The sequence below is a fragment of the Pseudophryne corroboree genome, chromosome 4 (assembly GCF_028390025.1).
Source record: "Pseudophryne corroboree isolate aPseCor3 chromosome 4, aPseCor3.hap2, whole genome shotgun sequence".
Classification (NCBI taxonomy): domain Eukaryota; kingdom Metazoa; phylum Chordata; class Amphibia; order Anura; family Myobatrachidae; genus Pseudophryne; species Pseudophryne corroboree.
The window spans coordinates 511,784,530-511,807,363 of NC_086447.1; the positions used below are offsets into that span (position 1 = coordinate 511,784,530).

The 22,834-nt window shown below is 44.8% G+C and overlaps 1 protein-coding gene across 1 annotated transcript in view; it reads right to left on the reverse strand.

Annotated features, from left to right (window-relative positions):
• MCM9 (minichromosome maintenance 9 homologous recombination repair factor) overlaps positions 1 to 22,834 on the reverse strand; it is a 266,670-nt gene that overhangs the window by 33,350 nt on the left and 210,486 nt on the right. Inside the window, exon 9 of the mRNA XM_063917226.1 lies at positions 19,786 to 19,960. Within this exon, the coding sequence (XP_063773296.1) occupies positions 19,786 to 19,960 (175 nt within the window). The remainder of the gene's footprint in view (positions 1 to 19,785; positions 19,961 to 22,834) is intronic.

Consider the following 22,834-nt stretch of genomic DNA (forward strand, 5'->3'; position numbering starts at 1 on the left):
TCACCCTCGCCGTTCGTCCCGGAGCCGCGCCGCCGTCCTCCTCACAGAGCCGGAAGATAGAAGCTGGGTGAGTATAAGAAGAAAGAAGACTTCAAAGGTGGCAGAAGACTTCAGATCTTCTCGGAGGTAACGCGCAGCCATTGCTCCCACACACAACACACACAGCGGGCACTGAAGGGTGCAGGGCGCAGGGGGGTCGCCCTGGGCAGCAATAATAAACCTCTTGGGACTGGCTAACATATATATAGGCTGCGGAGGCAGTATATTATATAATCCCCCGCCAGTATTGGAAATTTGAGCGGGACCGAAGCCCGCCACTGAGGGGGCGGAGCTTGATCCTCCAGCACTAACCAGCCCATTTTCTCCACAGCACACTGCAGAGAAGCTGGCTCCCCGGACTCTCCCCTGCTGAACACGGTGACAGAGGGCAAAAAAGAGGGGGGCACTTTTTATTGGCGCAGTGAGTGTATATATATATTTATATAAAAGCGCCGTTTTATCTGGGAATTTTCTGGGTGTTTCAGTCGGTCTGTGTGTTCCCTCCTCTTCCACTCATCTCAGAGATATTGAGAATCATAAGACGAAAAAGAGTGCAGACAATACTCATTGTTCCAGATTGGCCTCGAAGGGCCTGGTATTCCTATCTTCAGGAAATGCTCACAGAAGATCCGTGGCCTCTTCTTTTCAGAGAGGACCTGTTGCAACAGGGGCCCTGCGTGGTCCAAGACTTACCGTGGTTACGTTTGACGGCATGGCGGTTGAACACCTAATCCTATCTGGGATAGGCATTCCGGAAGAAGTCATCCCTACTCTGATAAAGGCTAGAAAGGAGGTGACGGCGAAACATTATCACCGTATCTGGAGAAAGTATGTATCTTGGTGTGAATCCAAGAATGCTCCTACGGAAGTTTTCCATCTGGCCCGTTTTCTTCACTTTCTACAGACAGGAGTGGATATGGGCCTAAAATTAGGCTCCATTAAGGTACAGATTTCGGCCCTATCAATTTTCTTTCAGAAGGAATTGGCTTCTCTCCCAGAAGTCCAGACTTTTGTAAAGGGAGTGCTGCACATACAGTCTCCTTTTGTGCCTCCAGTGGCACCATGGGACCTTAACATGCTGTTACGGTTCCTAAAATCTCACTGGTTTGAACCTCTTCAAACGGTTGAATTAAAATTTCTCACTTGGAAGGTGGTCATGTTGTTGGCCTTGGCATCTGCAAGGCGGGTGTCTGAATTGGCAGCTTTGTCTCACAAAAGCCCCTATCTGATTTTCCATGTGGATAGAGCAGAATTAAGGACTCGTCCTCAATTTGTGCCTAAGGTGGTTTCATCGTTTCATATGAACCAACCTATTGTGGTACCTGTGGCTACGAATGACTTGGAGGATTCCAAGTCCCTGGATGTAGTCAGGGCCTTAAAAATTTATATAGACAGGACGGCTCGGGTTAGGAAAACAGAGGCACTGTTTGTCCTGTATGCAGCCAACAAGGTTGGCGCTCCTGCTTCTAAGCAGACTATTGCTCGCTGTATCTGTAACACGATTCAGCAGGCTCATTCTACGACTGGATTGCCGTTACCAAATTCGGTAAAGGCCCATTCCACTAGGAAGGTAGGCTCTTCTTGGGCGGCTGCCCGAGGCGTCTCGGCATTACAGCTTTGCCGAGTGGCAACTTGGTCAGGTTCAAACACTTTTGCTAAATTCTACAAGTTTGATACCTTGGCTGAGGAGGACCTCATGTTTGCTCAATCGGTGCTGCAGAGTCATCCGCACTCTCCCGCCCGGTTTGGAGCTTTGGTATAATCCCCATGGTCCTTACGGAGTCCCCAGCATCCTCTAGGACGTAAGAGAAAATAAGATTTTAAACCTACCGGTAAATATTTTTCTCCTAGTCCGTAGAGGATGCTGGGTGCCCGTCCCAGTGCGGACATATTTCTGCAAGGCTTGTATATAGTTATTGCTTACATAAGGGTTATGTTACAGTTAAGATCAGTCTTCGGCTGATGCGGTTTTGTTCATACTGTAAACTGGTTGCGTATATTCCATGTTATACGGTGTGGATGGTGTGGGCTGGTATGAATCTTGCCCTTAGATTAACAAAAATCCTTTCCTCGTACTGTCCGTCTCCTCTGGACACAGTTTCTCTAACTGAGGTCTGGAGGAGGGGCATAGAGGGAGGAGCCAGTGCACACCCATTCTAAAGTTCTTTATAGTGCCCATGTCTCCTGCGGAGCCCGTCTATACCCCATGGTCCTTACGGAGTCCCCAGCATCCTCTACGGACTAGGAGAAAAAGATTTACCGGTAGGTTTAAAATCTTATTATATACCACAGATAGCAATTTGAGCAACCAACAATACATAAGCAGTAGGGACATTGAAGTGCCACATGCCCTATTGGGTCGACTCAGTCTCATTCAAGATCAATTGAAGGGGATCAGAAAGGTTTGGTTTATGAAGGAATAGGGCGCCCTCACTATCACTGACTTATTCATTCCAGGCAAACCATTGCAAATGAGGGAGGGGGGGGGGAGGGGGGAGGCTGACGTTTAATATGGCACATTAGTGGTCTCCATAGTTTAATTATACTGGACCTTAAGGATTACTTCAAGTATAGGAGGGGGAAGCTGATCTTTCCAACATTGGGCCAGTGCTGCAATAAGAATATGACGAGAAAACAACGGTAGTGTGGGATATACATCAAGATATGCAACTTCAGGGGTGGGAGTTAATGTAAGCTGTAGCACCTTAAATATCAAAGCAAAGACATCAGTCCAGAATTTGTGAAGAGAGGGGCGGGACCAAAAAAAAAAAAAATGAGAAAAAGATGTCCAATCTCCCCACAATTCCTCCAGCAGTATTTACAGTCAGGGCCGGATTAACAATGGGGCGGGTGGAGCTGCAGCTCCAGGCCCCCAGTGAAAATAGGCCCAGAGAGATCCCTGCAGTGTAGACAGGAATTTGTTTCCTATCACCACCAGCAGCTATCAAAAGAACGTCAGCCCATTCACCCATGGCCATTCAAAGCTGCACATCGAGTGACCGAAAGGAAAAGCAAACATTTACCCGAGGTTGTCAGACAGACGGCCTGCACACTAACTTTGCCTTCTCAAAACCCCGCCCCCAGCTGACTCACCCATTTGCCCTGCACTGCCGAAGCTCTGCCCACTCTGGCTGCTAAGCCCTGTCATAGCCGCCCGAAGCTCATCCACAGCCACTCGAAGCTCCGCCCGCAGCCACCTGAAGCCCCGCCCATTAGTTTTGTCAGCAGAAAAGCCCTGTATCAGTCACTACTGCCCAAAGCTCCGCCCATCACAACGGGTTCTCAAAGCCCCGCCCCCAGCTACACGAAGCACCGCCCCTTCACCCTATAGCAAGTGGTGCTGGAATACTGCTAAGTACTGCAGCTGCTTGAAGAGCCACAGTGGGTTGTAGCAGGAGGAAAGTGAGATGACATTAAGTTTACACGCATTCCCAAAGAACCTATTCACAGGTCAGTGCATACTGGCGACTACTGGTGCCAGCCAGCCAGGTCATTGAGGCGAGGTGCATTGAGCAGCAGAAGTGGACAGCATGAGGGCACGATAGTGTGAACCTGTCATCATGGCCCCACCACCTGCTTTACAATGCAGAGATTTCCAGCATTGTAAAGGGGGGTGGGGCCATGATGATGTAATTTTCTAATGGAGCAAACTTTTATGAACATTGCATTTTGAGTGGCTGCTGTAAGAAACACTTGATGATGTCACATCACTTCTAGGATAGAGCCCAGTGATACGTTGTGACTCATATGGCGCCAGCATGAAAAAGTCACTGTGAGAGTCTTCAGCACTGTACTACTGCTTTCAGACAGCAAATGCCGAGTCGCACCCGGGGTTTGTACACAAGTCCTTCTCGGGTGCGACTTGGTGTGAGCCCTTTCAGGCAGGCGGCCAGACCTGGCTTACTGCTGGGTTGGTGACGTCACATGGAGATCAGATGATCTCCAGGCACCGCCTTTTCCTTTGGTGTGAACGGGTCCAGGTCACATCGACCCACCTTACCTGTTCACACCGCACCGTGGGGGTAATTCCAAGTTGATCGCAGCAGGAAATTTTTTAGCAGTTGGGCAAAACCATGTGCACTGCAGGGGAGGCAGATATAACATGTGCAGAGAGAGTTAGATTTGGGTGGGTTATTTTGTTTCTGTGCAGGGTAAATACTGGCTGCTTTATTTTTACACTGCAATTTAGATTGCAGATTGAACTCACCACACCCAAATCTAACTCTCTCTGCACGTTATATCTGCCCCCCCCCCCCCCCCCTGCAGGGCACGTGGTTTTGCCCAACTGCTAAAAAATTTCCTGCTGCGATCAACTTGGAATTACCCCCCGTGAGCGGTGTTGAACCCATGTTCAACACTGCTCGCTACCCAAATTGAAATACTGAGTCACTTGACCCAGATTATTTCAACTGGCCACTTTTAGACTGTACCGCAAACCGGGTTGCTGCACATTCACATGCAATAACCCGCGTTATTGCTGCCAGTCTGAGAGGGGTATTAGCTTGATTGATTCTTACCTACGGTATGCTGGCCGTCCCACTGGTCTTTTATAGGACAGCTATAGTTCATTCTGGTGCATGAGCCCTTTACAAAGCTGCATTGTGCCACCAAAACTAGTGTTGAGCCTATGGTTTATCCACTTACTGTATAGCTGTTTACTCTTTACTTTTACACAATATGTAGATGGATAGCAAATTGAAATTGATTTTTTAAAATGAGGGGGTCCTAATGAACGGGGCCAATATGTTCTGACTGGCTGTGTCAGTCCCTATCCATTCGCCAGACCTTGGCTTGGCTGTCGCCTCCCAGCTTCAGTCCTACTTTGACATTATCCAGCGGCTTCTACCCCAACATCAAGGCACGAGTGCTGCTGCATAGAAGCAGCATTAGCTGGCTTACCACAGTATAAAAGCAGCTTCAAGCACCAGAACGGATTGTGTAGTGGTTAGCATTACTGCCTCACAGCACTGAGGTCATGGGTTCCATTCCCACTATGGGGGATATCCAACTATCCCCGTTAAAACATCGTGTCCGTTTTCGCCCGTTTATCTGACTTTTTTTCCGATGTTTCACAGATTATTATTTTTTACAGGCTATCCTGTTAATTCGCGTATAAAAAAAAATCTTTTCTCCCGAAAACACACAGGTTCAGTGAAACCTGTGTGTTTTCGGGTGAAACAGCCCCATTTTCGGACGAAAACAGGGCTGTTTCCGGGGATTCTGCTTCGCCTGTCGGAGGCAGGCGAAACAAAATCCCTGATAAGCCGGCGCGTGCTGCATCTTATCGGGGCTAATTAGATAGCCCCCGGCGGGACAATTAGCCCCGGTAAAAAACGGGGCTAATTGGATATCCCCTATGGCTCTGTGTGGAGTTTGTATATTATCCCCATACTTGGGTTGGTTTCCTTCCACCCCAAAAATATTTGGGTAGGTTAAATGGCTCCAGACAAAAACTAAGTTTAGTGTTCTTGTGTACATGGGCAGACTAGATGGACTAAGTGGTTCTTATCTGCCATCTAATTCTGTATTTCTATGACTAGGGTGATGGCTCAATCCAGTTGTGGACTTAAAGCGTGAGGAGTGTGGTACCCTCTGGGGCACATACTTGGGAAAGCTTTTAAGCTCATATGCTACACCAAGCCCTCCCTACACACACAGATACACACCGCTACAAGTGGCTGAGATGTGTGCCAAATGCTGGCAATCTGGCTGATGCCCTGCAGATCTATTGTGACATGCAGTTCCACAACTGCTGAGTGGGGGGGTTCTAACTTGGATTGATACAGCAAATCCGTTTATATAGTGTCTTCTGTTTTTCAATGTGACTTACTGTAATGTGTATCGCTAGTATTACAATGTGGCATACTGTATATCGGCAGCAGTATGATGTGGCATAATGTGCATCGGGGTACTACATCGTGACATGGGGGGTAATCGTGACATGGGGGTTCATCCAGATGTGGATGGAGGTGCGCTATCATGTGCAAAGTACCGATTATCAGTAATCTGCGCATGCCCAGGACCCGTTACGTGCATATACAAACGTTGTCTTGCGATGAAGGTAGGAACTCTGTGTTTAAGGGGTGGGTAGAGGCCAGGGATCTCCATCGTTGGGCAGAAACTTCATGGCTTCTGTGACAGATGGCTTGTGCAGCACCATGGGTGCCACAAGCCATCCAATGGTAGGTGAGAGATCCGATGATGCATCCTAGGATGCAGCTCGGATCACTTCTGCAGCAGGAGACGTCTTGCGATCACTGCTGCCCGATATGTGCTGAATTGATCAAAATGTTGGTCAGATCCGCTGGATCAGATGACATAGCACTCAGTGTGTACCCATCTTAACTGTCCCATTGTACTTTCAACAATACAAGTGATGCATACTTCATTTAGGCAAAGTGGGGAAAGAGATTGAAGTGGTTGACGGTAGGCTTTAGCAGTGCGCTCCATGATGCTAGCCACACCTAATGGTTCAGACCACTACCCCACATCAGAAGTCACTTCCCCACAGTGCTAGTCACACATATCATTGCAGTACACAATAGGCCCTTCATAAATTTCAGCTCCAGGCCCATGTGGACCTTAATCTGGCACTGCTTACAGTGTGTAGGCCGCATAGTATGCTAACGGTCTGGGGTAAGCTATAGCAATTTAATGTGCATTTCTAAATTATTTAAGCAACGAGACATACGGTGAGCAGTAACATATCAAGTCCCACTGTGTCAGTAATGACATGGCAAGGATCTGTTTCCCATCGGTTCTGCGAAGGAGACCTCACAGGGAGGCATAAATTCAGAGAGTAACCGTACCAGTAACAAATATCACCAGGTCCCAAACCTGTGGTGAGCTGAGTGTATATATCTTGATGGAACAGACAGGGTCTTGGGAACGGACCACACTCCAGAACCAGTGATTAACTCAGTAGTACTTAAACTGGTCACTAACAGTAAGGGAGTAGCGATCCCATAAGGAGGGGTATGAGTGGAGAGAAGTACCATCTAGAAGGTCAAAATAGGTTCCAATACCACAAGATTGCCCCATTGAAAAATCCAAATCAGTGCTCATCACAGACAACCCCAAAATGGAGATATTAGAGGTGGGTAAAGACAGATTCTCATGTTTGGAGAGCAACCTCTCCCAGGCTTGTAGAGTGGCCCCAGTATAGGAGAGAAGAGGAAGATGGTGAGGGTGAGACATATGAGGGGTCCAGAGGAGATCCGCTAATAGATAAGCTCTGCACACTGCCCTTTCTAATGTTACCCAGAGTTTACTCCCATATGAAAACATCCAATCCCTCAACTGAGCCAATAGAGATGCTTCCTGGTATCTATCAAGGAACAGGAGAGCTAACCCACCCTGCCTTTTAGCCAAGTACAGCCTGCTCCTATCAATCTTAAGAGACTTATTTTTTCACACATATTTTGACAATATAGCCTGGCATTTTGTAAAGATACGATTTTGGAAAGGCATAAGGAATAGTTCTAAATAAATGAGTTTGGGAAAGTGTCATTTTATAGGTGCCTAAGCGACCCAGCCAGGAAATGTCATACGAAACCCAGGACTTAGTTAGGGATGCTAGGGAAGTTATCAAAAACAATTGAAAGGTAACTCGGTATCTGAACACCAAGGTACAGATGGAGCCACGCTAGTCGTGGCTCCGCTGTGACTAGGCGCGCCTGCCTGGGCACACCTGGACACCGTGAGTGTCTCCATCTGGACGCGCGTGCCTGGACAGAGATGCACCCCATTCACTTGAATGGAGAGCGTCTCCGTCCAGGCGGGCGCGTCCGCCCAGACAGAGACGCTTGCAACAGGAAGCGGCTTTGTGCACTCCCGGCGTAACTAGGCGGACGGATCACCTAGTCACGCCGGGAGTGCACGCCTGCAATCAGGCAGGCAAAGATAAAGGAGGCTCCATCTGTATAAAAGTGAAGTCTGTTGCCAAGTTTATTGGAATTGGGAATGGAGGCGCTTTAAAATTGCCTCAGGAATATTAATAGGTAATGCTTCTGATGTTGACGCATTCAGTTTATAAAGGGAGACACTACTATACTAATCCAGTAAGCCATGAAGATATGGTAATGAGGTCAGTGGCTCCATCGCAAAAAGGAGGATGTCATCAGCAAAGAGGTAAAATTTATGGACAAAATCACCATAGCCAATCCCTGGAAAGTCTCCCGCAGCACAAATTTTTGTTAGCGAAGGGTTCAATACCTAAAGCGAAGACAAGGGGGGCAGCCCTGCTGGGTACCATTTGATATGGGTAACGTGTTAGACAAGAAGCCATTGCTAAATATGCATGCAGAGGGCCCAGGATATAAAGAGAAAATAGACAAGAGAATTCGATCCCGAAAGCCAAACTTAGTGAGTACAGGCCGCATGTACAACCAGTGGAGTTTTCTGCATCTAAAGAGAACAAGAACAAACCCTCCCCCGAAACCGCGACTATATCAATCAAATAGAAGACTCTGCGAGTATTATCTGAGGTTTGCCTGCTTGACACGAACCCCCTTTGGTCAGGATGTATAAGGGAGGAGAGGAAAGGGCTAAGGTGCATAGTAATCAATTTAGCATCAATTTTAATATCGCAATTCAGGAGAGCAATTGGGTGGTAATTTTTACAATCCGAGAGATCCTTTCCAGCTTTGGGAAGGGTTATAATTTGTGTCTCAAGCATTTCCTGAGGGAACATCCCAGACTCACTGACCTTATTAAAGAAGTCCACAAGGGTAGGGACAAAATGCTTCCTAAAAGTAAAACAGAAATGATTATTAAGCTTTGATTGTGCCTTGGATAGCCTCACGTGGAAGGGTACGGTTTTCCAACTTAAGACCTCCTTTATTTATTAATTTAATCACCCCACACTTGATCTCTCTAAGATCGCAACAGGCCTATCAAAATGGCAAACTGAATTCCCCGATATCTCACTGCAAGATATGTCTTCATGCTATAAATTGAACAAGTCTTTGATATCCATATCATATGCAGAAAAGCACGTGAAAATCCTACATAGGGCCTACTTTACGCCTAAACTGAAATTTTTGATAGGTGAAGCTGACTGCTAACTGTTATAAATGTAATGCACAGGACACAGGTTTAAATGCACTGTTTATGGTAAAGTGATGGCATTATGGACTGAGGTCCAGGATTATATTGTAAAGGTTCTGAATATTCCTTTTCAGATCTTGAAAACTTGGCCATTCTGGAATATACTCTCGGCTCCTGAAAAATCGAGTTTGTCTAAGGGCCAGATAATCCTATTAGCTAAATATGCTGCAGCCATGAAAAAAGCAATACTATCGCAATGGATAGCTCAAACCCCCCCGTCACTAACATTAGTGCATACCAGAGTCTACCATTTATTCATGATGGACTGGGTGGAAGTTTCCACTCAAAAAGAAGAACTGACGAAAAATTATTTGGGGTTTGGTTAGCATAAATCCCCAGTTGTTCCCCTGTAATTAAAGAAGCACTACGTAAATGTTTCCAGTTTACAACATGGTATAACCTGGAGGTTATTGCTAATACAGCCACATTTTGAAAAGTGGATGTGTCTCTGGGTACTCCTATGCCTTTGCATACTCTATACTACTGAGTATCATCTGGACGGACTAACCCTTCTTTCTCTTATTTATCCCTCCGTCACCTTTCTTTACTAATATGAGAACTGTAGTATTGACTTTATCTTCTCACTGATTCTACGTGATGTATATTTTCTATTTTGTGTAAAAAATTGTGGGGAATGTGTATCAAATTTCTGGGGGACACCTGAGCGGAATGTTTATGCTTCCATTGTACCTGTGTCTTCTGTTGCTTTATAATCCTTGTGATTACTGTATGCAATGTGTATGTATGTATACTTCCTACTTTAATAAAAATTATACTTAAAAAGAAAAAAAAATACATTATTAAAGCCATCTGGACCAGGGGCTTTGTCCACAGGGAAGTGTCCACAGGTTATTCAGATCTTAGAGCTCCGCATCTGTACAGGAGGGTAAAGAAACATCATTTAAAAAAGCTTGAATTGAGGAGACAGAAGGTTGGGGAGTGGAGCACAAATTTGGAGGCTAGCATTTTCCCAGCTTTATTGCCCATAGAATAATATTTTTGGCGTAGCAGAGTGCTATCTGGGTACGAGCCATGAGAAGCTTTTGTAATTGACTTTGAATAGAGGACAGTACCTTACATAGGGCCTTATAAGGGCAGTGATTATTTACATATTTGATACCTCAAAAGACGAGCATCCAAATCTAACTTTAGTTGAGTATTTTGATGCTTAAGACAGGCACCAGTCTAAATAGCTGTACCTTGGACAACTGCTTTAAGAGGACACCAAGAAGGTAGGAAAATATTTATCTGAGGGGGAATTAGTCTCAAAATATAATGACAATTGCAGATTTGGCATCAACATCAGATAACAAATGAGGGATGGGGAGGTGGCTGAATGTCTTTTCTTATGAAAAAGTTGGTTAGTTGTGGAGTCTGGTTTTAGTTGGACAGTTGGATGAAAGTTGATCTAGTGTATGGCCAGCATTATATTGGCCACACATATTCTCAACAATCTGGCTGTCTGGAACAAAAAACTGGTAATGTATAGTATGTGAGCAAACGACAATCTGTCGTCTGCACCCAAATGGTGGAAAATGGACGCTCAGCCAAGATGACTAAACTGAACAGGTAAAATTTACTCTGGATGACCATTTAAGTTTGTTTTCTGGCATTTCAGAGCAAACAGATGATTGGCATTTGGAAAGTTGGAAAGATGATCTTTAGGTGTATGGGCAGCTTATTCACAGAGCATACCTTCCAGCTTCTGATTTGATGGTATACATTAATAAAATGGCTTTACATTTTCTTTTCTCTTTGCTATTGAAGGAACAATATAAATCACATTTATAATAACTGATGGTACTGACACGCGTAGAAGCAAGGGACCACTGATATACACTTTAAACATTCCGATATAAGCCACCTTTAACTCTACTCACAACAACCTGACCTGGAAAAAAACACTGTATGGATCCACAATCACATGACCAACAGCCGCATCATACCTGGAAATGCAGAATAGCGACAGATTCTTGTAGGACCTTAAACTGTTTGCACCACTTCCTGAGACTATAAAATACATCTAAGCCGGTTCAGACAGTGGAGGACGCCGCTACCACGGCACACTACGGTCAGCTTATCCCAGGAGGACAGCAGTGAGTCCAGTCAGCTTATCCCAGGAGGACAGCAGTGAGTCCAGAGCACCATAAAGTCTACCCCTATAGTACAAACCCCAGCCCCTTGTACTCTCAGGACTACCAGAAGAGAGCAAAGTAGGCTATATCATGAGGGTCAATGGGGGTCATTCAGACCTGATCGCACGCTAGGATTTTTCGCTGCGTTGCGATCAGGTCAGAACTGCGCATGCGTATGCACCGCAATGCACAGGCGCGTTGTGTGGGTACAAAGTGGATCGTTGCTGGGCGATGGATTGTACGAAGAATCCATTTGCCCAGCCGTTCACAAGAAGATTGACAGGAAGAAGGCGTTTCTGGGTGTCAACTGACAGTTTTCTGGGAGTGGTTGGAAAAACGCAGCAGTGTCCAAGCGTTTGCAGGGCAGGTGTCTGACGTGAATTGCAGGCCAAAACAGGCTGAAGTGATTGCAGCGGCTGAGTAAGTTCTGAGCTACTCAGAAACTGCACAAAACTTTTTAGTAGTACTCGGCTGCACATGCGATCGCACACTTGCAAAGCAAAAATACACTCCCCTATAGGCCTAATTCTGAGTTGATCGCAGCAGCAACTTTGTTAACAGTTGGGCAAAACCATGTGCACTGCAGGGGAGGCAGATATAACATGTGCAGAGAGAGTTAGATTTGGGTGTGGTGTGTTCAATCTGCAATCTAATTTGCAGTGTAAAAATAAAGCAGCCAGTATTTACCCTGCACAGAAACAAAATAACCCACCCAAATCTAACTCTCTCTGCACATGTTATATCTGCACATAGTTCTGCCCAATTGCTAACAAACTTGCTGATGCGATCAGCTCAGAATTACCCCCTATAGGCGGCGACTATCTGATCGCAGTGCTGCAAAAAATAGCTAGCGAGCGATCAGGTCTGAATGACCCCCAATATACAATTAGTGAACTTGGAGATTAAGGATATTTCTAGTCTAGAGCTGTGGGTCATGCCTTCTAAGGGACTTTGTGAGAGCCACAATATAGACTGCAAGCATACATTTTCTTGCATTTCTGAATATTTGCATTCAGTTGTATTTTTGTTTATTTGTACCTAATGGCATTTGCCTATTAATTGTAACACATCAGTTATTGACACTAACACTTTGCATGTTATTTACCTTTAAAAATTACTTCATGACGATATTTAAATAATAAATTATCATTTCACCCATATTTATGTGCGCAGCTTTTCACATAACTTGAGATCCATCACAGGTAACAGGTGCAGATTACCATCTACTTAATATAGGGGGTAATTCAGATCTGATCGCAGCAGCAAATTTGTTAGCTAATGGGCAAAACCATGTGCACTGCAGGTGTAGCATTTGCAGAGAGAGTTAGATTGGGGTGGGTTATATTCAGGACAGGTGCTAGGGTGTTCGGCGCCCCCCTGTAATCTATACATTTTCACCCTCCCATACTTTACAAAGGGACAGCGCATATAATGCTTATACACATAATGCTCCCTGTAGTAGTGCCGCTTATACACAATGCACCCTGTAGTAGTGGCACTTATACAAGACGCAGTGACGCTTACACACGTAACGCCCCCTGCAGCAGTGACTCTTACACACGTAACGCCCCCTGCAGCAGTGACTCTTACACACGTAACGCCCCCTGCAGCAGTGACGCTTGCACACATAACGCACCCTGCAGCAGTGACGCTTGCACACGTAACTCACCCTGCAGCAGTGACGCTTGCACACGTAACGCACCCTGTAGTAGTGGCGCTTGCACACGTAACTCACCCTGCAGCAGTGACGCTTGCACACGTAACTCACCCTGCAGCAGTGACGCTTGCACACGTAACGCACCCTGTAGTAGTGGCGCTTGCACACATAACGCCTCCTGTACCAGTGACGCTTACACACATAACGCCGCCTGTACCAGTGACACTAAAACACAATGCCACCTGTACCAGTGACGCTTACGTAATGCCCCATGTACCAGTGACGCTTACACACGTAACGCCCCCTGTACCAGTGACTCATGCACATGTAACGCCCCCTGTACCAGTCACTCATGCACACATAACGTCCCCTGTACCAGTGACTCATGCACACGTAACGCCCCCTGTACCAGTGACTCATGCACACATAACGTCCCCTGTACCAGTGACTCATGCACACATAACGTCCCCTGTACCAGTGACTCATGCACACATAACGTCCCCTGTACCAGTGACTCATGCACACGTAACGCCCCCTGTACCAGTGACTCATGCACACATAACGTCCCCTGTACCAGTGACTCATGCACACGTAACGCCCCCTGTACCAGTCACTCATGCACACATAACGTCCCCTGTACCAGTCACTCATGCACACATAACGTCCCCTGTACCAGTGACTCATGCACACGTAACGCCCCCTGTACCAGTGACTCATGCACACATAACGTCCCCTGTACCAGTGACTCATGCACACATAACGTCCCCTGTACCAGTGACTCATGCACACATAACGTCCCCTGTACCAGTGACTCATGCACACGTAACGCCCCCTGTACCAGTGACTCATGCACACATAACGTCCCCTGTACCAGTGACTCATGCACACGTAACGCCCCCTGTACCAGTCACTCATGCACACATAACGTCCCCTGTACCAGTGACTCATGCACACATAACGTCCCCTGTACCAGTGACTCATGCACACGTAACGCCCCCTGTACCAGTGACTCATGCACACGTAACGTCCCCTGTACTAGTGACGCTTATACAAGACGCAACGCCCCCTGTAGCAGTTACGCTTACGCACATTATGCTGCACAGTCACACACGCACATACATATACACAGATACTGTATACATATATACACACACATAGATACTGTATACATATACACTTACACACACTTTCACTCACTCTTTCCAGCCACTTACATAAAAAAGTCTGGCAACTCGTCCTACTGTGTTGCAGGCTGCAGCATGGTCGCGTGTAGCTCCGCCCCTTATTACTGTGTAGCTCCACCCCTTTTAGATCTGCATAACACACTGCACTGTGAGTCTGTGACAGGGGAGGGGGAGAGGAGGCTTCATGATGCCGGCGCCACTGCCTGTCATAGAGTTTGACAGGCGTAGCAGACGGCATCAGCAGGGGAACTCAGCACAGCATCACACCATGAATACCAAAGGCGCTTTCCAAACAAGTCGGGACAAAGTTGTTGAGAAGTTGGGTTATAAAAAAATATTCAAATCTTTGGTGATTCCCCGGAGCACCATGAAATCCATCATCTTCAAATGGAAAGAACATGGTACCACAACAAACCTGCCAAGAGAGGGACGCCACCAAAACTCACAGACCGGGCAAGAAGGGCATTAATCAGAGAGGCAGCACAGAGACCAAAGGTAACCCTGAAGGAGCTGCAGAGTTCCACAGCAAAGACTGGTGTATCTGCGCATGTGACCACAACTAGCTGTACACTACATAGAGCTGGGCTTTATGGAAGAGTGGACAGAAAAAAGCCATTACTTAGTGCTAAAAATAAGAAGGCACATTTTAAGTTTGCCAAAAGGCATGTGGACGACTCCCCAAATATATGGAGGAAGGTGCTCTGGTCAGATGAGACAAAATTTAACTTTTCGGCCACCAAGGAAAACGCTATGTCTGGCGCAAATCCAACACATCCCGTCACCCCAGGAACACCATCCCCACAGTGAAACATGGTGGTGGCAGCATCATGCTGTGGGGATGTTTTTCAGCAGCAGGGACTGGTAAACAGTTTCGAGTCAAGGGAAAGATGGATGGTGCTAAAGCCCAGATCTCAATCCAATTGAGAATCTGTGGTCAGACTTGAAGATTGCTGTTCAAAAGCGGAAACCATCCAACTTGAAGGAGCTGGAGCAGTTTTGCCTTGAGGAATGGGCAAAAATCCCAGTGGCAAGATGTGCCAAGCTCATAGAGACTTATCCAAAGCAACTTGCAGCTGTAATTGCCACAAAAGGTGGCTCTACAAAGTACTGACTTCAGGGGGGTGAATAGTTATCCAAGCTGAAGTTTTTTTTAATTGTTGTTTGCTTCCACAATAAAAAAAAAAAAACATCTTCAAAGTTGTAGGCATATTCTGTGAATGAAATGATGCAAACCTTCAAACAATCCATTTTAATTCAAGATTGTGAGGCAACAAAACATGAAAAATGCAAAGGGGGTGAATACTTTAGAAAGGCACTGTACTCCCAAATGTTATTTCCCTTTGTTACAGGGACACAATTCTTGACATTGGGGGTCATTCAGACCTGATCGCACGCTAGGTTTTTTCGCTGCGCTGCAATCAGGTCAGAACTGCGCATGCGTATGAACCGCAATAAGCAGGCGCGGCGCACAGGTACAAAGCGGATCATTGCTGTGTGATGGGTTTTACGAAGAATCCATTCGCACAGCCGATCGCAAGGAGATTGACAGGAATAAGGTGTTTGTGGGTGGCAACTGACTGTTTTCAGGGAGTGGTTGGAAAAACGCAGGCATGTCCAAGCATTTGCAGGGCGGGTGTCGGACGTCAATTCTGGGACCGGACAGACTGAAGTGATCGCAAGGGCTGGGTAAGTTCTGGGCAACTCAGAAACAGCACAAATATTTTTTGTACCGCCCGGCTGCACATGCGATCGCACACTTGCAAAGAAAAATACACTCCCCTATGGGCGGGGACTATCTGCTCGCAGCAGTGCAAAAAACCCTAGCGAGTGATCAGGTCTGAATTGTGTGTACTTTGACTTAACATATAACCTTATGGTATGGTGCAGATTCAGTTAACCAATGTTGGCTCTGTACAGTTCTTATTATTATGGCAGTTCGCACCTTTATGGGACACAAGCAAAGCCAAGCTAGGTTTTCCTACCTTAATATCTTGCTGAGTACTAGCATGTGACATTCAGGGGAAGAGGTATCAAGCCTTAGAGAGAGGTAAAGTGGAGAAGTTGTCCAAAGCACCAATCAGCTTCTGTCATTTCAAATACTGTGCTAGATAAATGACTGACCGTTTTTACACATGACCAATGACATACAAGAATCGTCTGACACTAGGCAAGGCAGCTAATTTAAATACTGGGAAGGAATTTCAGGGATGGTGGGCAGGACTTGAGGAGGGGATAAAGAGCAGCGGCCATACTGCCTCATTGCATTTATGCTCTGTGGCTAGTTTAGTGAGGTTATACCTGCTGAACGCTGTTACATTGCTATTTTGTTCTGCTTTGTTTTTGGCTTGCCTGAACAAAATGTCTACTTCTTTCTCTAGTGATGGATCCATTTCACTATCAAGTTATGGTATTATATGCTAAGGCTGTGGTGCTAACTGATAGGGAGAGGACCTGGAACAGGAGAACGCTTCGCTCATGCCGAACAAAGGAGTGGCTGATGCTGAGGGATTGTCTCTCACACAAGCCACTGCTTATGGAGATCCGGTAGAACAATCCTGACTACCGTAACTTCCTGCTTATGGATGACACCACCTTCCATGAGTTGCTGAGTCTGGTGACGCCTCACATCCGATGGCAGTATACGAAGCTGCGGAGGGTCATACCTGCTGAGGAGAGGCTGATTGCTACTCTACGCTTCCTGGCGACTGGCAGATACCTGCAAGACCTCCAGTTTGGCTCCCTGATCTCACTTCAGGCTTTGAGCCTCATCATACTGGAGCTCTGGAAAGCTATAGTCACCGTCCTCAAGCAGCAGTATTTCCAGGTAAGAATATTTTTCATGTCCCACAATGCTATATGCTGCTGGGCTTACGGTCATTAGGGAACACGGTGCACTATTTGGGGTTCCCCGTTACTTTACGAAGAAAACGACACCCAAAAAAGTAAAAAAAAAACCTCATGTCAACCTTTTTCAATGTCGACCTTGTTCATGTCGACCTTTTGACCATGTCGACCTAATGCATGTCAACCAATAGTGGTCGACCTTATGACCCATACCCTACTGCTGGCCACCACTCTATGCCCTCCAAGTGTTATTTGCTGCTGGCCACCATTCCATGCTCCCAAGTCTTATTTGCTGCACCCCTTATGGTTTATGCTTTGCCCACCACTCTATGCCCCCAAAGTGTTATTTGCTGCGCTCCTTATGATGGTTTATGCTGCTGCCCACCACTATGTCCCGCTATATGATGATGACCAATGTGCAATTAAAAGCACTACAATTTATTTCCTTGTGCAAGGAATTTTTTCTATTAAACAATACCCAAAAGTGTAAACCAAGCCAAGGGCTAGCAAACAATTTTTTTTTTTTTTTTAATGGTGGCTGCATCTATGTCCAGATCTGGTGTCTGTAATAAAATGAAGTTCAGGTTTAAATCCAAGTATTAACCTTTTTTTTTCTTCTTTCTACTTCCCTAAATCTGTGGAGGCCTGGAAAAGCTGAGTCGCGTTGGAATTTCCCTAACTGTGGGGGAGCCATCGGTGGGAAACACGTGAGGATAACTCCACCTGCAAATACCAGATCATTGTACTACAACTACAAGGGTTTCTTCAGTATTGTCATGATTGCCATCGTCAACACTATGAGTTATGAATGGCAGAGCCCTGGATGGTGGGTCATTCAGGGAGACTGTTTTACCAGAGGCTCATCTCTAAAAGGCTAATTTTACCTATTGCTGAGGAATACAAGTATGGACTTAATTTTGTGTTCATTGCTGATGAGACCTTTGCACTGCACGAGCACATCATGAAGTCACATGCACAAAAGGGTGCTAACCGCGGAGAAGCGTTTCTTCAACTATCTGATTTCTAGTGCATGTCGTATTGTTAAGAATGCATTTGCCATCCTCAGCAATCACTTCAGCATATTCCATACAGCCATCAAACTACGTGTGGAGAAGATAGAGTGGGTTGTCTTTGCATGCTGTGCTGTGCCCTACATAATTTCCTGAGGCGGAAGATTGCCCATCAAAGGCCAGCAACTACAGCAGTGCCAGATGCCACAGACCACATTGAGGACATTTATCGGTAGACTTCTGTAGCTGGAGCAGGGCTACTCAAGTGGCCTCGGTACGCTCTAAGCAGGTCAGGGAGAATTAACCAACCTATTTCAATGGAGTGGGGACAGTGCTCTGGCAAGAAGACTCCATGAAATAAACAACTTTTCAAAAAATTGAACATCCCCAAATTTGAGAACATGAACATTTGACATGTTGTGTGTACTGTCTCTACTCTATTTTTGAGAAGTATTTAGTGTTTAAACGTTTGTTAGAAATCAAAGTTTTTCTATACTTATCAATATATAGTGCCCATATATAATAAATTATTTTAAGAAACTGGGTATGTATGTATGTATATATAATTGGTGGGTAGTGGCACTGGCACTATGAGGCATATAATGGGTGTAGACAGCCAGCGATATACTCACCTAGGGCCAGATGTACTAAGTCTTGAAAAGTGATAAATTTCACAGTAATAAAGTACTAGCCAATCAGCTCCTAACTGTCATTGTCCAAACTCAGCCTGTAACATGGCAGTTAGGAGCTGATTGGCTTGTATGTTATCACTGTGAAACTTATCACTTTTTAAGGCTTAGTATATCTCGCCCCTAATCTGAATAGTCTGCGATCTCACCGTAGACAGACAGGCTTCAGGAGGAGATAAATATACCATTGTTATATCCTGCCGCCCACCTAATGATGCTTCCTATATAATATTGCTGCCCACCTATAGGTGCCCTCTATATGTAATTGCTGCCCAACTAAAACTGGTGCTGCCCACTGTGCCAAGAAAAATGCAGCAGCTTTAAAAAAAAAATTCTACTAAAATGTCTCCCCTGCCTCACCTTATCACACATCATCATTTAGTACACTATAGAGTTTTGAGTGTGGATATGATTATAGTAATACAGGGAAGATATTTATAACTTATGAGTGTCATCTTTGTATTATTCATATTATCTTTGTGCTGTTCTACTAATTTTTGTGGTCAAATCTCACCATCAAATCATTTATACGTGGGTGTGTAAATCGGTCTCTGATACTAGCCAGGGCCTCACCAGCCATTGTCCTCACTAGCAATAAACACTTCCATGGATACATAATAAACAAAAACAAACCCACAGAAATGGTTGGCACCTCTCTTTAAAAACACAAACTCTGCCCACAAAAAGGCAAAACGACAGCATAAGTGACAATCATAAAATATCAGAGCAAACACCTTAGGGGTGCCATGGTATATAAGTCATACACAAATAACACGTCAGGCCATTAGGTATAATCCCAATAATGTGTAAAATAAATCACTGGTCACTAATGAGATAAATAAGTTATCTTTTGCCATGAGAAGTATTGTTGTAATATGTCATGCTAAAGGACACAGTACGGCATGTCTGGCAAGTAAGGCCTATGGTTGTGGGATACTGTAGGGTGCTCTTTTTGTTGACCTATTAAAATGTGACCATCGTGATCATAAACCACCAAGCTAAAATCTACTTAGAATGAAAGTATTAAGGCATTACTTATGTCCAAAATTACATATTTTGTATAATCGTAATTGTACCCATCAATACCTTTTGCATTATTATATAACTTATTAATTTTACCCAGCTTTGGCCACACTGATCGTCTGCTGTTCCATTGCCTCATGGATGCTGGTTCTGTCATGTTCCTTGATACTGTTGAATTCATCAATGCAGCACAAACCTCCATCTGACAGGACTAGAGCCCCGGCCTCCAGATTCCACTCACCCGAGTCCTTAACCGCAGTTACAGTCAGACCTAGACAGTGACATTTCACACATAATATAACAACAATATGGAATATACACACTAGACATGAGGCAAACTGACTTCTTATGAGATGTTTTTACATTATAGTTCACAATCAGTAGAAAGAGTTCCTGTTTGCCTTGATGTTTCAGTCATTTTTTTTTAATGCCTGCCTTGGTTATGCACCTAAATCAGATTACATGTATAATAAAGGTACACTTATACACTATTTAAACAAACTTCATTTATTTTTCAGTCTCAGCTTCTACATGGGAGTAGTAAAGATGTTTCTCAATACAGGTTGAGTATATCATATCCAAATATTCCGAAATACGGAATATTCCGAAATACTGACTTTTTTGAGTGAGATAGTAAAACCTTTGTTTTTTGATGGCTCAATGTACACAAACTTTGTTTAATACACAAAGTTATTAATAATATTGTATTAAATGACCTTCAGGCTGTGTGTATAAGGTGTATATGAAACATAAATGAATTGTGTGAATGTACACACACTTTGTTTAATGCACAAAGTTATAAAAAATATTGGCTAAAATTACCTTCAGGCTGTGTGTAAATGCATTCTGTGCTTAGATTTAGGTCCCATCACCATGATATCTCTTTATGGTATCTAATTATTCCAAAATACGGAAAAATCCGATATCCAAAATACCTCTGGTCCCAAGCATTTTGGATAAGGGATACTCAACCTGTATTGGTAATGATCTTAATATACTGAAAGCAAAGATAACCATTTTTTTTAATAAACAATAAATACAGTATATCACCAAGCTGATAAGGTTAGTGACAAAGGGACACATACAAATATGGCATCATTCAGCAGTATACAGTGGGAATTGGCTTCATTTTCTAGTTGAGTTTCACACTCAAGGGATGTTTGAACATACAATTACCCTGCCTTTACAAAACAGCAATTGTCTTTATCAGGTTCAATTCCACTTAGACGCAAAGGTTATATGTAGCTGCATTTCCTTCTATGTAAAAGAGGGAACTGTAAATAATGGGATGGGCACTTATAGTAAGAGCATAGGATCATACAGAATATCATTCATAAATCAATTTAACTAACCTGCCTGATGTAGTTAGGCATGTAGGATCATGAATGTAACAATACAAGTAAAAATCCTTTGGGTGTGGTGGTAAAGTAAGATGGGAAAAACCGTGTACAGTATTTATAACGACACCCAAGGTCACGTATTAACTATTAGTCTGCCTGGGAATCCAAATTACAGCAGATTATAGCCAATTTTGAAGAAGGGGCTTGTAATAAATTGGGAATTAACACATCTGTCTAGTTTCTTAAAATGATGGGCACATAAATTTCTATTCATGGTGGTTGGTTTAAGCAAATCTGCATTTTTGGATATACAGTAACTATATGCTATGGACACATCAGTATGTCAGTATCTATGCAGTCAAAAACACACACACACACACACACACAATATATATAATAAGAATTTACTTACCGATAATTCTATTTCTCGGAGTCCGTAGTGGATGCTGGGGTTCCTGAAAGGACCATGGGGGGATAGCGGCTCCGCAGGAGACAGGGCACAAAAAAGTAAAGCTTTACTAGGTCAGGTGGTGTGCACTGGCTCCTCCCCCTATGACCCTCCTCCAGACTCCAGTTAGGTACTGTGCCCGGACGAGCATACACAATAAGGGAGGCATTTTGAATCCCGGGTAAGACTCATACCAGCCACACCAATCACACCGTACAACTTGTGATCTAAACCCAGTTAACAGTATGACAACAGAAAGGGCCTCTTAAAGATGGCTCCTTAACAATAACCCGAATTAGTTAACAATAACTATGTACAAGTATTGCAGATAATCCGCACTTGGGATGGGCGCCCAGCATCCACTACGGACTCCGAGAAATAGAATTATCGGTAAGTAAATTCTTATTTTCTCTATCGTCCTAAGTGGATGCTGGGGTTCCTGAAAGGACCATGGGGATTATACCAAAGCTCCCAAACGGGCGGGAGAGTGCGGATGACTCTGCAGCACCGAATGAGAGAACTCCAGGTCCTCCTTTGCCAGGGTATCAAATTTGTAAAATTTTACAAACGTGTTCTCCCCCGACCACGTAGCTGCTCGGCAGAGTTGTAATGCCGAGACCCCTCGGGCAGCCGCCCAAGATGAGCCCACCTTCCTTGTGTAGTGGGCTTTTACAGTTTTAGGCTGTGGCAGGCCTGCCACAGAATGTGCAAGTTGAATTGTGTTACAAATCCAACGAGCAATCGACTGCTTAGAAGCAGGTGCGCCCAACTTGTTGGGTGCATACAATATAAACAGCGAGTCAGATTTTCTGACTCCAGCCGTCCTTGCAATGTATATTTTTAAGGCTCTGACAACGTCCAACAACTTGGAGTCCTCCAAGTCGCTAGTGGCCGCAGGCACCACAATAGGTTGGTTCAGATGAAATGCTGATACCACTTTAGGGAGAAAATGCGGACGAGTCCGCAGTTCTGCCCTATCCGAATGGAAGATTAGATAAGGACTTTTATAAGATAAAGCCGCCAATTCAGATACTCTCCTGGCAGAGGCCAGGGCTAGTAACATAGTCACTTTCAATGTGAGATATTTCAAATCCACCTTTTTCAATGGTTCAAACCAATGGGATTTGAGGAAATCTAAAACTACATTTAGATCCCACGGTGCCACCGGAGGCACCACAGGAGGCTGTATATGCAGTACTCCCTTGACAAAAGTCTGGACCTCAGGGACAGAGGCCAATTCTTTTTGGAAGAATATTGACAGGGCCGAAATTTGAACCTTAATGGATCCCAATTTGAGACCCATAGATAATCCTGATTGCAGGAAATGTAGGAAACGACCCAGTTGGAATTCCTCCGT